This window comes from Centruroides vittatus, unplaced genomic scaffold (assembly GCF_030686945.1).
Source record: "Centruroides vittatus isolate TY-2023 unplaced genomic scaffold, ASM3068694v2 scaffold_752, whole genome shotgun sequence".
Lineage (NCBI taxonomy): Eukaryota > Metazoa > Arthropoda > Arachnida > Scorpiones > Buthidae > Centruroides > Centruroides vittatus.
Window position 1 is genome coordinate 1,413,048 of NW_027122716.1, and position 14,177 is coordinate 1,427,224.

The following is a 14,177-nucleotide window of genomic DNA, read 5'->3' on the forward strand; positions in this document are numbered from 1 at the left end:
ATTATTTTTATTGTCTCTAATTAACTGTTTATTAAAATACGATGTGTCGATGAAAGTAAAAATAATTTCACTTCCTTTCCCGAAAGTTAGAAAATTTAAACTTTTCCGTGAAAATTTTCTTACCATTGATGTAAATTAATAATATGTTATAATTAAAATTAATTTTTACGTTTAAAATACGTTTTAAGATTTTTTTAAAAAATTCTTTTCGTCTTTTAATAAAAAACGGATTTCGATTGGATGACAAGTAATTTTAACAGCCAAATACGGCGTTGTATTTTCGAAGAAGAATAAACGTTGTAAAAACGCCATTTACGTTTAAAATATTTTTAAAAAAGGAATAAAAGATAAAAACGGATTACATTGTATAATTTTCATCTTTTACCTTTTCAAAGTTTTTCTTCTATAATCGACAGCAGGGCGAAAGGAAAAGCGGAGATATCGACGAATATCTTTTCTGCGCATGCGGCTATTCTGTTCATTACATGGTCTCCCGCTTAAAGTTGCTATTTTCTTGTCAATTGAAAATTGTAACTTGAAAATAATAGCGAAAAATATTTTAATATAAAATTATAATATTTTTTTATCAATAAACTTCTTTACAATATAAATTTGCTTTATCATTAAAGATAAAAGTCGTGATATTTCGAGTATTTACATACATCCAATTCTTCCCGTACATTGATTTAAAAAAAAAAAAAAAAAATTGCTTTTTATAAAATTAATTTTTAAAAATTTAAATAGTTTTTATTAATATTTAAAATACTTTTAAATATTTGTTACGACTTATTTGAAGCGAGTTAATTCAACTTTATGAATTTTGAATCGAAAATACCATCTCCGGTACGATAACGTTTAGATAAGTGATGCGTTATACGTCACATCTGCTACATCTAAACTTAGCGGCACCTATCTGTAAAAACAAGCAATCGATTTTATAATTGCATAATATTTGATAGATATCGAATTTTAAAACAAAATTATCTTAGACTTTTTTAGTTTTGTTCTATTTAATTTTTTTCAAATATAATTTTTAAATTACATTTTATTTTTTAACCGTCGAGAAAAATTTTTTTATAAGATATTAAATATTGATCATAAAATCTTCAAACGTTTCTGAATATATTAATAATTTTTTTATAGTTTAATCGATAAATATTTGTTATTATTTATAATTGAATGCGATCGTTTTATTATCATTGTTTTTTCAAATTTTTTTCTTAATCCGCGTCCTACTTTACATATCTTTTAGTAGTCATATGGCTTTATTTTTATCGTTCATAGAATTTTTTATAACATTTTCATTAAAGGCCGTGCCATATATTTCGAAAATCATCACGCATGCAGTTATTTTTTGACAACTATTTATTTAATCATACACTTCGAATTAATTTAATTGTTTAAAGGTGTTTTAATTATAATAATTAAGTAAAAATTTGATCCAAAAAATACATTTATCTAATAATAAATATTTATATAATAAGAAAAAATTCTCTTTATTTATATACTATTTTATTATTATAATCGAACTTAAATTGAGATAAGCTTGAGATGAACATAGCACATTTACAAAGAGGAAAACTTTCACAAACATTAATTAATCGGTAATAAATTTATTTAATTATTATCTTTAATATTCATAATTAATTTTTGTTTAATTCTAAAGGAGATTTGTATGCCTTAACATTAAAAATTCCTCAGAAGAAATTTAATTCATTTTTAAATGTATAATATACTAATATTAAAATTAAATCTAGATTTTTGTGTGTGTTTTTTATTTATTTATTTGTTTTAAGTAAGGATTTAGGTCGATATGATTTACTACGGATAGAATGCTAAATTTGCGAAGAGTGTTGTCAGAATAAACCATTATTTTTATATTATTTATCAGACTAATTCGTAAGTGTGTCTATACAGGGCCGTGAAAAGGCGGGGTCAGAGTGGGCAAGTGTCCAGGGCGCCGAGATAATGAGGCGTCAAAATCCTAACATTAATTACATGTTTTTAATGAAATTGAAACTAATGAACATTGCTGTGATTTTTAATAATATCTTGGTACTTTTTCTGCTGTATTGAAATATAATATTCATCGTGTTAATTAATAAACAAAGGTCTTTTTTAAATGATTTTTAATTTATGACAGATTGATCAAAGACTTATCCAAAAGGTACCATATTTAAGTTTGCTCCTGATTCCAAATGCTCTAGCCACGGCTCTGGTCATATAAGTAATTAATTTACATAGGCTTTATAATATTAATACGGTACTTATTTAACAAGTAAACAGATATTCAAGTGTATATGAAAATACATTTCTGAATCAAACGTTATTTTAAAATATATTATCTTTAAAAGGTTACAAGTCTTTTCAATTTTAGACGGTCGGATTGAAGATTCGCCAAGCTGCTCTAGAGATCCGGGATGAAATCCAGACGAGTCGAAAAACCCCAGAGATTTTTCGGGATGGTCCGTCCGGATATGTTGGGTTCCATCCCTCACCACTCGGTCTCTCTATTATGAGCGTGGTCAAACGCATTGGGCTTGCTAATCATGTAGCCTACTTGGATACTCATTGGATTAATCGTATAAAATGTATTTATATTAAAATCTATCGAAAAGTAATTGTACTTGAAAGTTGACATTCAAACTGTATTAATTATCGTGAATAATTTATTCGTTAATGTAGCTCGCTTACGCGTAATTTCGTCATTAAACATAAAAATTATGAATCAAAAAACTATGTTGAATAAATTATTCGGGAAAATTAATACGTAAAATAAAAATAAAATTGTATTAACTTTCAATTTTTTTTTAAATCTGACGTAATTGTTTAAAAATTTAAATAAAGGAAAAATAATTATGGTGACGAACAGTTTGCTCCACGTAAATATAAGACAGCATATAGATTGATCAATAGATAATGCTGTTAACTGATGGGGAAAAAATAAAACGAAAAGCGTCAAAAGTATCAACAGATAAAGTCAAACAATTTCCTACCAAATTGAATCGCTAATACTTAAGAGAAAAGTAAAAGCAAATAAAAGGTATAATTCCATTCGGAAAAATTCTCGACGTTCCTGAATATGTGCTTTCTTGATTCGGTTAAAGTGAACAAAATTTAACTAGAAATTCAGATAAATAGAAGAAAAAAAAATGTCAATAGATTATTAAACCAAAGTTTTGTAAACAATAATTCGATTTAAAATCAGAATATTGGAGTTTATATACTTAAAAATCTATAAAACTAACTAAAAAGATTTTTAAATTTATTTATAAAAAAATTCATTTTTTCGTAATTTATTAAACTGGATCATCACTTGTAAGATATTTTCTTTAGTTGAGAGGGATTCAAGATCGAATCCAAATTGAATCTCGTGATTTTTCAGGGGTAGTTTGGTCAAGATATTGTTCTTTAATTCCTATGCATGCTATTCAATCCAACTGCATTTTAAATCTGCTCTTAATTGGAACTGGCCGTATCTTCACCCACGGCTGCCACCTCATTTTGTGGTGGTCTAGTGAAATGCTGTGACAACGCATGTGGATATCTTTCAAACTTTACATTAAACAATGGTTCGATATTGTTCTATGCCCCAGTGCAAAATAAACATGGAGATTTTTTTAAAGCTCTTTCCTCCCTGTGGGCACTAAGAGGGCCTCCATTAGCAAGCTTATTATGGGTTCGGCCAGGCCCATAATGGAGATGCAGGATGGTGAGAGACGAAATCCGACACATCCAGACGGCCCACCAAGTGAAAAATTCTTGAGAATTTTTCGACCCGTCCGAATTCGATTCCGGCCCTCCAGAGCGATAGGCTGCCACCTTGATCGCTCGGCCATCCGGCCAAATGACCGAGTAGTTAAGGTAGCACCGCTCTGGGAATTGACTTGGGATCAAATCGACAGATCGAAAGCACTTCAGGAATTTTTGGAAGTGGTCCGTCCGGATATGTTGGTCCTCGTCCCTCACCATCTAGCCACTCAATTGTGGGCCTGGTCGAACCCATAATGAGATTGTTAAAAAGGTCCTCTAAGTGCCCACAGGACGGAGAGTTAAAAAAAAATTGGGAAAAATCATCAAAACAATATACACTTATTGAATATAACTTATATTTATTTTGTATTCGTTCACTTTACTGAATTGTATAACTTTATACACCTATAAACTCTAGATCAGAGATGGATTTGTTTATATTGAAGCCCCAAAGCACTCACAGTTCTGGAAGCCTCCGTAGAGGTTTTCGCTTGCGCAAATTCTACTGCGGCATTCTTTAGTTTAAATTTATACGGCATTTATAAATATAGCATGTTATATTTCATTCCCCAAATCATCCATTGCTTTTTCTCTCTTTTTTTTTCATTTTTATTATTTTCGTTTTGTGGAAAACCCTGGACACATGTCTAGAATGCCCGCCCATAAATCTAGTCCTTTCTATTATATAGTATGTATGTAGGCTACTCTATATACATATACTAGTTGCCGCTTGATGTATTCGGCAATGCTAGAGTAATTTTTAGAAAATATTAAACACATTCGAAAATTATAACTTTGTTAGTGCCTCTATGTAGGAGGCATCGGCGTCTGCGAAGGAGAAGCAAACGGGAAACTTGTTCTCCTCTGGGATAAAAAATTCCACCAATTATAATCGTAAAAGCGACTGACATATACAATCTTTCGTCCTCGACCATGGGATGCTTTGCCTGTCTTTTTGTATAGATGCAATACTGTATTCTATAATCTACGTATGAAAAAACCTAAAAATTTAAATAATTAAATATAAATTTATTGATGCAATTATTTGTCTCCAAGCTTTGCCTTTCCCTGGAAACTTTTCTGCAGACACCCACGTTTAGGACATTTATAAAGTCCCATTTTCAGAAATTTAGTAGTCAAATCCTATACCAGTACATTAGCTGTTTTATGATTTATACAAAGCACAACGTGTCCAGATTTTATTTCACAATGTTCGTATCACAATGACTGAATGTGAGCGTCTGCGTGACGTGGTAAACATCGAAGCTGTATTCAAATTCCTGCCACACGTTGGACAACAAGTCAGATGTCATCATGGCTGCGACTTCTTCAATCCTTATTCGTAGTTCTCGCAGGTCACGTGGAAGAGGCGGTACAAAGAATCTGTCTTATATGTAACCCCATAAGAAAAATCGCATGAAGTTAAGTCAGGAAACCACTGTTGCTTGCCACAAAGTCATTGTCATTGCAGCGCTTGTGCCTAACTAAAGTAACTGTTCCAGGAAACTGACTAGAATTTTTAAAAAATCTGGCATGTCATTTCACTTTACACTAGCAGGTATACGGGGTCACAACTTTAACGGGTGATGGAACATGGCAAAAGTAACAATTGTAAATACAATGAGTGGTCAGAAGCCAAGTGATTTGCCGTAAGATGGCGCTTGCTGGTGAGAAGGGCAACGTGTAGTACACATCGTCATTCGGAAGTTGTACGGCCGCAGAGATGCAATAGTATTCGAATGCTGAGAAAGCGAATATGCCCATTGACTTTCTTGAAGACCTTGTCGCCAAAATTAGCGCCGTTGCTGCAGAAGTACATGATATGCCGGGTATCTTCTAAAGTGTACGCCAATCATTCCGTCGCCGTTGTGATGCATGTATTGCAGTTGGTGGTCGTTCATTTGAACAATTCTTGTAAATACGAAGCATTATTTCGTATTTACAAGAAAAAAAAACAAAAAACGAAACATTATTTTTTGTAAATATCCGTGATTAAAACGACTTTTCATTTTCCATGTTCTTCGTACTTACTGTATCTCTGCGTTCACATTTCACCACGCATTGTATTAGAAATCTCCAAATCCCGTTTGCACGTCCTTGCTTCAGAACTTCAGGTGTCTAACATCTAAAGAAGGACCAGTTTCCCTAGAAAGTCTATCCGGGAGACTCCCTTCGACAATTTGGCCATGTATTTGCAATACCTTATCTCAGCGTTTCGCAACTTTTTTAAGCCCAAGGACCAGTTAAATGTCTGAAAATATTTTACGGACCATTAAGTTATGTAGGCTTAATTTTTTAAAAAAAACTTATGTGGGTATCACCAACGTTAGAGACATACTGTGCCATTTATAATAAATCAAAGGCATGTTTTGTATACATACGGAAACATAATTAATGAAATTAGAAGCAAACTATTAAAAGTCAATCATCATTGAACAAAGTTTTAATCTTTATCAATTTAAATCTATCTGCGGAACACTTGCCCCATTATTGCGGATTACAGGTAGTCCGCGGACCACCTGTTGAGATACTCTGCTTCTTCCACCAATACAAATTCAAATCCAAATCTTTGCTTCAAAGCATCCTTGTTGTGAATTTTTCTACGCAGTTGCAGTAGCTTCGTAGACGAGCAGGAAGTTTTTAGAAATTTGGGAGCGCAATGGTAAAGGAGTTTGTTGAGACCATCTTTTCCGATTCTTTTCACAGTTGCATAATAACCTATTAATTTTATATTACAAGAATATTTATGTATAAAATAAATAATACAACCATCTACATTTAAAAATGTGTTTCTTAACAATGAAATGATTTGATAACATGATGGCTAGGAGGAAAGAAAAGTAAAAAGGTTGAATGTTTTAAGTAGCGGAAATGGAATCGAACTCAGCTCCGCAGGTGAATTCACGACTTTGAGAATAATATATTCGGAGCTTGCTTCGTTCGGGGTCAAAATTGTTATTTTTTACTGGAAGATAGAATGTTTTCTAGTAATTCCACATCCGGATTAACAATCCAAAAGAGTTTTGTTATTTTAACACTTTGTATTGTTTATGTTTAAATTTTTACTATCTAAATAATATTAATGATGCTTCAATGAATTTTAAGATAATTCTGATGTGATTAATAAATGAAATCATTAAAATCTCTGAATTGCAGGCAGTCTGAGGACGTAATACTAGAGAAAAGAGGATGATGTTTATCGCGCTATTTTACATCAAACTGTGGCTTGGCGCCGTAACTTGATATCAATAGTTATGATACGGATCATCCTGATTACAATATCTCATTGATTATTCACTGAGTCTTATTGTAATGAAATGTATATATATATATATATATATATATATATATATAAGAAGATTTTTTAAAAATAAAATATCTATTATAGTACACGAGTTGGATACTTGAAATACATGAACTAAAATAACGAAATATACGAATTAGGCCTACATATTCTCAAATTCTAAAACGTCTCAGATAGACAGAGAATAATATGATAATATTTTAAAATCAAAATTAACAAATTGAGGCACAATTTTGTTGTGCTCTGGTCTACATAATATAAGCTTTTTTTTTTTTTTTTTTTAACTCTTTCCGCCCTGTGGGCACTAAGAGGGCCTCTTTTAGTAGGCCCATTATGGGTTCGGCCAGGCCCACAATGGGGCGACCGGGTGGTGAGGGACGGGGCCCGACATATCCAAACGGACCACCCCCCGAAAAATTCCTGGGGATTATTCGACCCGTTCGGATTCGATCCCGGGTCCCCCAGAGCGGTAGGCTGCCACCTTGACCGCTCGGCCATCCGGCCGTCATAAGCTTATGTTAATAAGTAATAACGGTTGTAATTAATCTTTAATTCTATGAGTGAGAACACAACGAATTAAGAAGATAAATTACAATCATTACAACATAAAAACTTGAAACATCATCCAAAATATTCACGAAAACGCTCGCGCACATATAGCCTATATAATTTCTATTGGAGCATTTTCTGTTATTTTCATTCTGTCCCAAGCATGTACCAAAAGTCAGATACAATCTCTTAAACAACTTAATAACAAATTAGATTAAAAAATAAAAACTTAAATTAGCCATTTGATAGTATACAGTCTATACTATTTTTCTACATAGTCGGATTTTTTCTAAACATTTTTTCCAGTGGGAGAGAAGGGCAAACATTTCTTTCTTAAAAATTATCCACTTAATGATTTGAAAAAGTCCATAACTGCGTCTTTAACTTCATCATCATCATCAGAAAGTGCAAGCCTCTAAGATGTTTCTTAAAAGGCCCAAAAGGTAAAAAATCAGAGGTATTAAGTCCGGACTATGTGCAGGATGGGACGCCTGTTGCACGATAAATGTAAATGTAATTTCTCATACTTCACAGGGTCGTGCTGTGCTATGATACAGAGATGTGGCTGCATTGGGCGACACTGTAAAGAGGCGGCATAAGCAGCATTTAAGCGGCGGCATTTCGAAGACTTGCATCCTGTTTGCATCATACTGAGAAAATCTACCGTACGGTATTGATACTTCACATCAGATTTCAGACTGACTAAAAAAAAAAAATATATATATGGATAGACCATCCTCGCCTCTTGCATCCTTGACTTTTGAGACTTACCTTGTATTTTATTCTATGTGAACATTTTAGACTTTAAAATAGGTGTGACATTCCGAGAGGGAGGAATGAAAGTAATTAAAGAATTAAAAATTTATTTTAATGCGTCGTAGAAAACGGAGAGAAAAAGGTCAACGAAAAAAACCCAAAATCCACACCGTGGGTTTTCCGTTTTTTCCGTCTTAGGTCATTCGATTTTCAACCGATAAGACGATTGAAAGTCGGTTCACTTTACAATTATTACTAAGGCCGCAAGACAAATCCTGACCTTAGTCATCTCCAGTTATTAATACAGTTTGTTTTACAGCTGTTATCAATTTTATCAGGTAGAATGAGTAACAATACCGAATAGAGAGAGGTCATAAATTTGTCGAAATGTTTGATTTTTGACAATTAATATAAATAACCTCTAGACACGGACCGAACTAGGAACGGGTTACATCATCCGATGCATTAGTCAGTTCCCAGAAACGGGTATAAAAAGGGGTTGAACACAGTCCTCCGGGCGGACATCATCAAGACACAGGACCCTCCGGCCCGACCCCGCCAATTCTTCGACGGCAGACATCAACAGTGGACATAGGACCCGTCCCGACGGTCACGAAACCGCCCGACTCCTCCATAATCGCCGACGGCTCACCTCCGATACTCCGCTAGATCAGCGAATGTCTTCAGGACAACGCATGAACCCATCGATCTCTACACAGCGAATAATCATCGTGAGTTATTAACTTAGACCGATTTGTAAATTCTCGCTCTCTCTCTCAGTCCGAATAGTTTATAAGTTAGATTAGTATTACCGGACGGTCAACGTACGAACGGTCACGCGCCAAATGAGAATTGTCGCGTCGATACCGCATTTACTGTGTTAGTGGTATATCCATTTGTTGTGTACTTTAGAATAATTTTAGTAATCTATCTGTTTATTAAAATGTTATATTATGGTATGTATACCTGTCTCCTGTCTATGCAAAGACACCTGTCAACTTACCGACGCGCTCCCCACTCGTTTTGCCCTCCTAGCCATCCGACGACTCCGAGATCGGGCTTTACCAGCCCGTGCAGATTAAGTGGTCAGAAGGGATCAACCCCTGGCCCACTGCTTATCTCACAATAGGCAATATATTATTCATATGCCATACTACACAGGCTGTGGCGTAGCGAACCTAACTGGCGCCCGGGGCACGACACTTTATTGGCGCCTCATCCCTCTCTAGAAACTCGTATAGTTTGTCTTGGAGACCATTTGGGCGCCCCTCTGCGAGTGGCGTCCGGTGCACGATACACCCCCTTGCATCCCCCTCGCTACGCCACTGAACACAGCAACATACTGTACTGTACAACACACTCAAAAAACATACATACACATTAAAAACAATGATAAATCATTCACTAGCTGTAGCCACATAAGATAACATACAATGCTAATCATCTAAAATTTGGCTAAGTTAAAAATAGAATTTGTTTTTATAACGACGTTACCATTCCTTCTAAAATTATGCATAAAAAGTATATTATCAACATAATTTCTAAATTCTTTTGAATTTTGAATTGATGAAACTTTTATATCATATATTATGCAAGTGGCGTAGCGAACATAACTGGCGCCCGACACTTTATTGGCGCTCTTCTTCCCCCTCCAGAAACACATATAGTTTGTCTTGGAGACCATTTGGACGCCCCTCTGAGAGTGGCGCCCGGTGCACGATACACCCCCTTGCACCCCCTCGCTACGCCACTGTATTATGCTTAATTTTATGTTAATCAAAGATGTTATATTTTTTGAAAAGCTGCTTTAGTTATAGATTATACAAAGTTACTATTCATTTATCAAAAAATAATTGAATTAGTGTTAATGAATAAAATATATTACAGGTAATAAATTTAAAATATATAAAATGTTTTTACTTAAATTTCGAAAATTATTTGCAAACTAAAATTGAAAATTTCAGCTTAAATTGAGTGAAATTAGTATTTATAGTCTTATAAATCTTATACGAAGAGCAACGTATTTGGATCGACAAAACAGGCGTGAGTCCAAAGAAAGGAAGAAGGGCGATTGTCTTTAAGTCATTTAACGAATATTTGCAATTCGAAAAGCGCAAGATATCGAATGCAGAAATAATTTTTGCATCTTTTATCTAGAATTTTTTTTAATGTCAAGGATGCAAACTAAATTAGTTCAAGACTTATTTTATTTTATTTTTTATATTTTCTAAAATAAACCGTCCTCTATAGAAATTTCCTTCTTCCTCACCCAGCGCCGGATCCAATAGTAATAACAATATACCTAGATATTTATTTTTGTAACATGTACTATTTTTAAATATATAAATTTTGACGTGATGTGGGCCCCTTCAAGCGCGGGGCCCGATTGGCACCAATCGCTCCAATCGCCTCAAATCCGGCCCTGTCCTCACCTGAAAATAAATCAATAAAAATTGCACTTAACATAATCTTAAGTAACTTTTATACAATACTAGTTGCGAATTGCCTTTTTTTATCGAGTGACCAAAAATAACTTATCATACATTTGAATATCTGAAAAGATATTCAGATTAGTACTGTTGATTTACGTTCTTATCTTGCAGAGCAACTGCATTTGAAGTGTTGTAAACGAAAAATAAAACATAATAGTTAGCTTCAAAGTTCAGGAACTGAATTCAAAATTTGCACAAATTGCAGTTATGTTAACTTCATAGAAAATTTAATATTAGTTTAAATTTGTAGAATATATATATGCAAAATGTATGATAATATTATATATCCAGAAAACTCAAAAATAATAATAATATTAAATAAATTTAAAAATTACATTTACTTGTAAATGATTTTATATCAAGCTAAACATTTCTTACTTTTATTGTTATTATGCATTTTTAATTAAATAATTTTATATATTTAGTATAAAGATAATAAAATATTGTCAGTTGATCTTTAATTAATTAAAAAATATGATCATTTATTTTAATGATAAATATTTTATCATTTAAAATAAATTTATATCTTGAATATAAAATCTACTGTATAGGCTACATTAATTAACTATTAAAATACAAAGTTTAATTTATTAAAAAAAAAAAAAAATAGATCTATCAAATAAAAATTCGAAATGTTTAGAATATTTAAATAATTATTTAAAATTTAAGAATAAAGCTGAAATAATTTATATATTTATTTTGAGATAAAAATTTTTCTAACAGGAATTAGACGTACCAAATTATAAGCATTGTATTTTTCCTGTTTTAACTGTAATAAAAGAAGAAGAAAGAAAGGAAAAAAAAACAGGGAAATAAAAGAAAAGGTTACCCTAATTCTAAATTATGTTAAATATCCATCAATGTTTTATTCCTTCATGCGCTGTTTGTAAAATACTGCTTGCTCATGAAGGGATAAAGGCCGGAAAACTTTAAAAATATCTACAGCATGAAAAATAAATCAGCAAAACATAATATAAATCAGCTCAAAGTAATTCTTTCAGCTGATTTATGTTAATTTCTTTCAACATAATTTCTTTTTAATTAACGTGTGAAAATTTTGCACTATTACTACAAGTGTGAAATTGTCATTGTAGACCTAATTCTATAGTGTAACAGAGTAGAATTACATTTGATTATACAGTAAAATTATTCTTGTTCTAAATTGTATATATATATATATTTTTAATCATTAAAATATAATTATATAGAAATATAGGTTTATGGAAGTAGGACTCATATTTTTCTTTTTCTTGGAAATTATTATTCATAATTTTATACGTCTTTGAGTTTATCAAATTTTAAAACATTCTAATATTTGATAGATTAAAGGATTAATAAAAAAATGAATTAAATTATATAGAAATTTATAACTTTATAGGTAAAAATGATTGTTGTTATCGTAACAAATTTGAATTTACAATATTTAATTTGTTACGAGTTTGAAAGAAAATTAAAGTTTTTAAATAGAGTTACAATTTACAATAGTATTTATTACACTCAATATGTAATAATATATATATTTGTAACTAAAAATGCTTAATGTACCAGTACCTGTAAATATATTATAATAAATATATAATTTGCATGTAAATGCTTTGAAATATGACAAAAACTTTAGCAATTGTTCATGACGTGAAATTTATATTTAATTACAAAATATATTACGCAGCGATAAATAGATTTTAATAACTTAATTTATTTTTGTAAGTGCTTATGTAACAATTATCCCTCAAAGGGTTATTAACTTTGCTAAGAAGCAATTTTTGGTATTATTATTTTATTTTAAATAATATTATAGATATTTTTAATGAGCGCAAAAGTATATATATTCATGCAATTTTTAGTGAATTATGACTCCTTATCACGAGAAAATTTAATAAATTCATAAATTAGAAAAATTTTATTTTATTTTAAAATGATTTCATTAAATTTTGTAGAGTTGCATTTTTTAAGAAGCGTTGTTTCGAGACGAAGCATAATTTAGTGATTAAAAAAGTCCGCATTAATTCTATATAAATATTATTTTCTTTTAAATTAAAAATGTTTATGTAAATATATTACAATTAATTATAAATAAAAATGAGGTATATTCGATTTCAACCTATTTATATTATAATATTTTTTTTTAAACAAAGGTAAATTTACCGATAAGAAAAGAAAAATAAGTGATAATAATTATCTCGGTGTTATCTGTTTTCAAGTGCAAATTACGTTTTAAATAATAACAGTTATACGCGTATTGAGATGACATAAAGAAACGGAAACAAAGATGAATACACAAACTGGAATTCCCAATATGCGATAACTTAGTCATTTGTGGGAGTCGCATACTTGGTTAATTGTCATTTGTACCGAAACGACTATGATCTCAACATCTTTTTTCCTTTTCGCTTATTGTAACCGCCGGCTACGGTATAAATGAATTGTTATCGGTAATGATCAGATAACGGAAATAATAAATCAATGATTCGAAGCGTCGAAGAAGCGTAAAAAATAGTTTAGAACCCGAGGTAAGCGGATGTCTGTAACGATGTCAACTGATGCTATGAAAAGCTTTGCTCAATCCGAAAATAGATCAGGCGTCTGTTACGAAACCAGGTCATTTGAACGCTTCGACCAAACTTGTAGTTATTAAACAGTTGCGCAGTTATTCGCGAAAGAAAAACTTCGCTTTTATCTCCAACGCGTAAAGAAACGTACTCCTCGGGTTTCGGCGCTAGTTGGCGGCTATCCACGTGATCGTCTCCTAACCAATGGGAATGGCCAATTCCCTCGAAGGAAATCGGTATTTGCACGTGACGCAAAGCAGCCAATTAGACGGTGGAAGATGCAATGCACGAGTGATTCTGCAGTCGGTGTTAGTTGGTTGTGATGGTTGTGTTATATTGTAGCTTTCGAGTTGAAAAAACTTCGATCCTCGTTAAGTGTGGACAAAGGTGAATAAATTGCCCATGGGAGATAGAAGGTGGAAAATGGTGCGTGGAAGGCATATATTAACAAGAAGTAAGTGACGTTTACCATTATAATCGATGAACTATAATGCGAGTGCTTTCTAAAGTTTTGAACACTTTTAAATGTTGATGATGAAAGACCGGACAAACAGGTGTTGGTATCATCTTTATTTATTTCTTGTTTGGGGTGAAGGGCCCCGCCCTGATCATATGCACAGGAAATGCAATACACAATCTTTCAAATTTACTATCAATTTGAATTTTTCGTACCTTCCACTTATTGTAATCTTCCGCCAAAGCATTTCTATTTGAAAAAAAACTTCTCCATTATCTTCCTCTTACACAAGTTTAGTAGGTTAATTTTCTCATTTA

At 32.1% G+C, this 14,177-nt stretch overlaps 1 protein-coding gene across 4 annotated transcripts in view; it reads left to right on the forward strand.

The window, feature by feature from the left end:
* Positions 1–13,599: 13,599 nt before the first annotated feature.
* Positions 13,600–14,177, forward strand: part of LOC136989648 (phosphatase and actin regulator 1-like) — a 92,270-nt gene continuing 91,692 nt past the window's right edge. The window contains exon 1 of one of the 4 annotated variants that reach the window (XM_067287870.1): positions 13,600–13,857. In XM_067287870.1, the coding sequence (XP_067143971.1) occupies positions 13,806–13,857 (52 nt within the window). In that variant the 5' untranslated portion in view covers positions 13,600–13,805. The remainder of the gene's footprint in view (positions 13,858–14,177) is intronic. The other 3 variants (XM_067287866.1, XM_067287869.1, XM_067287867.1) reach the window with 3 other exon arrangements.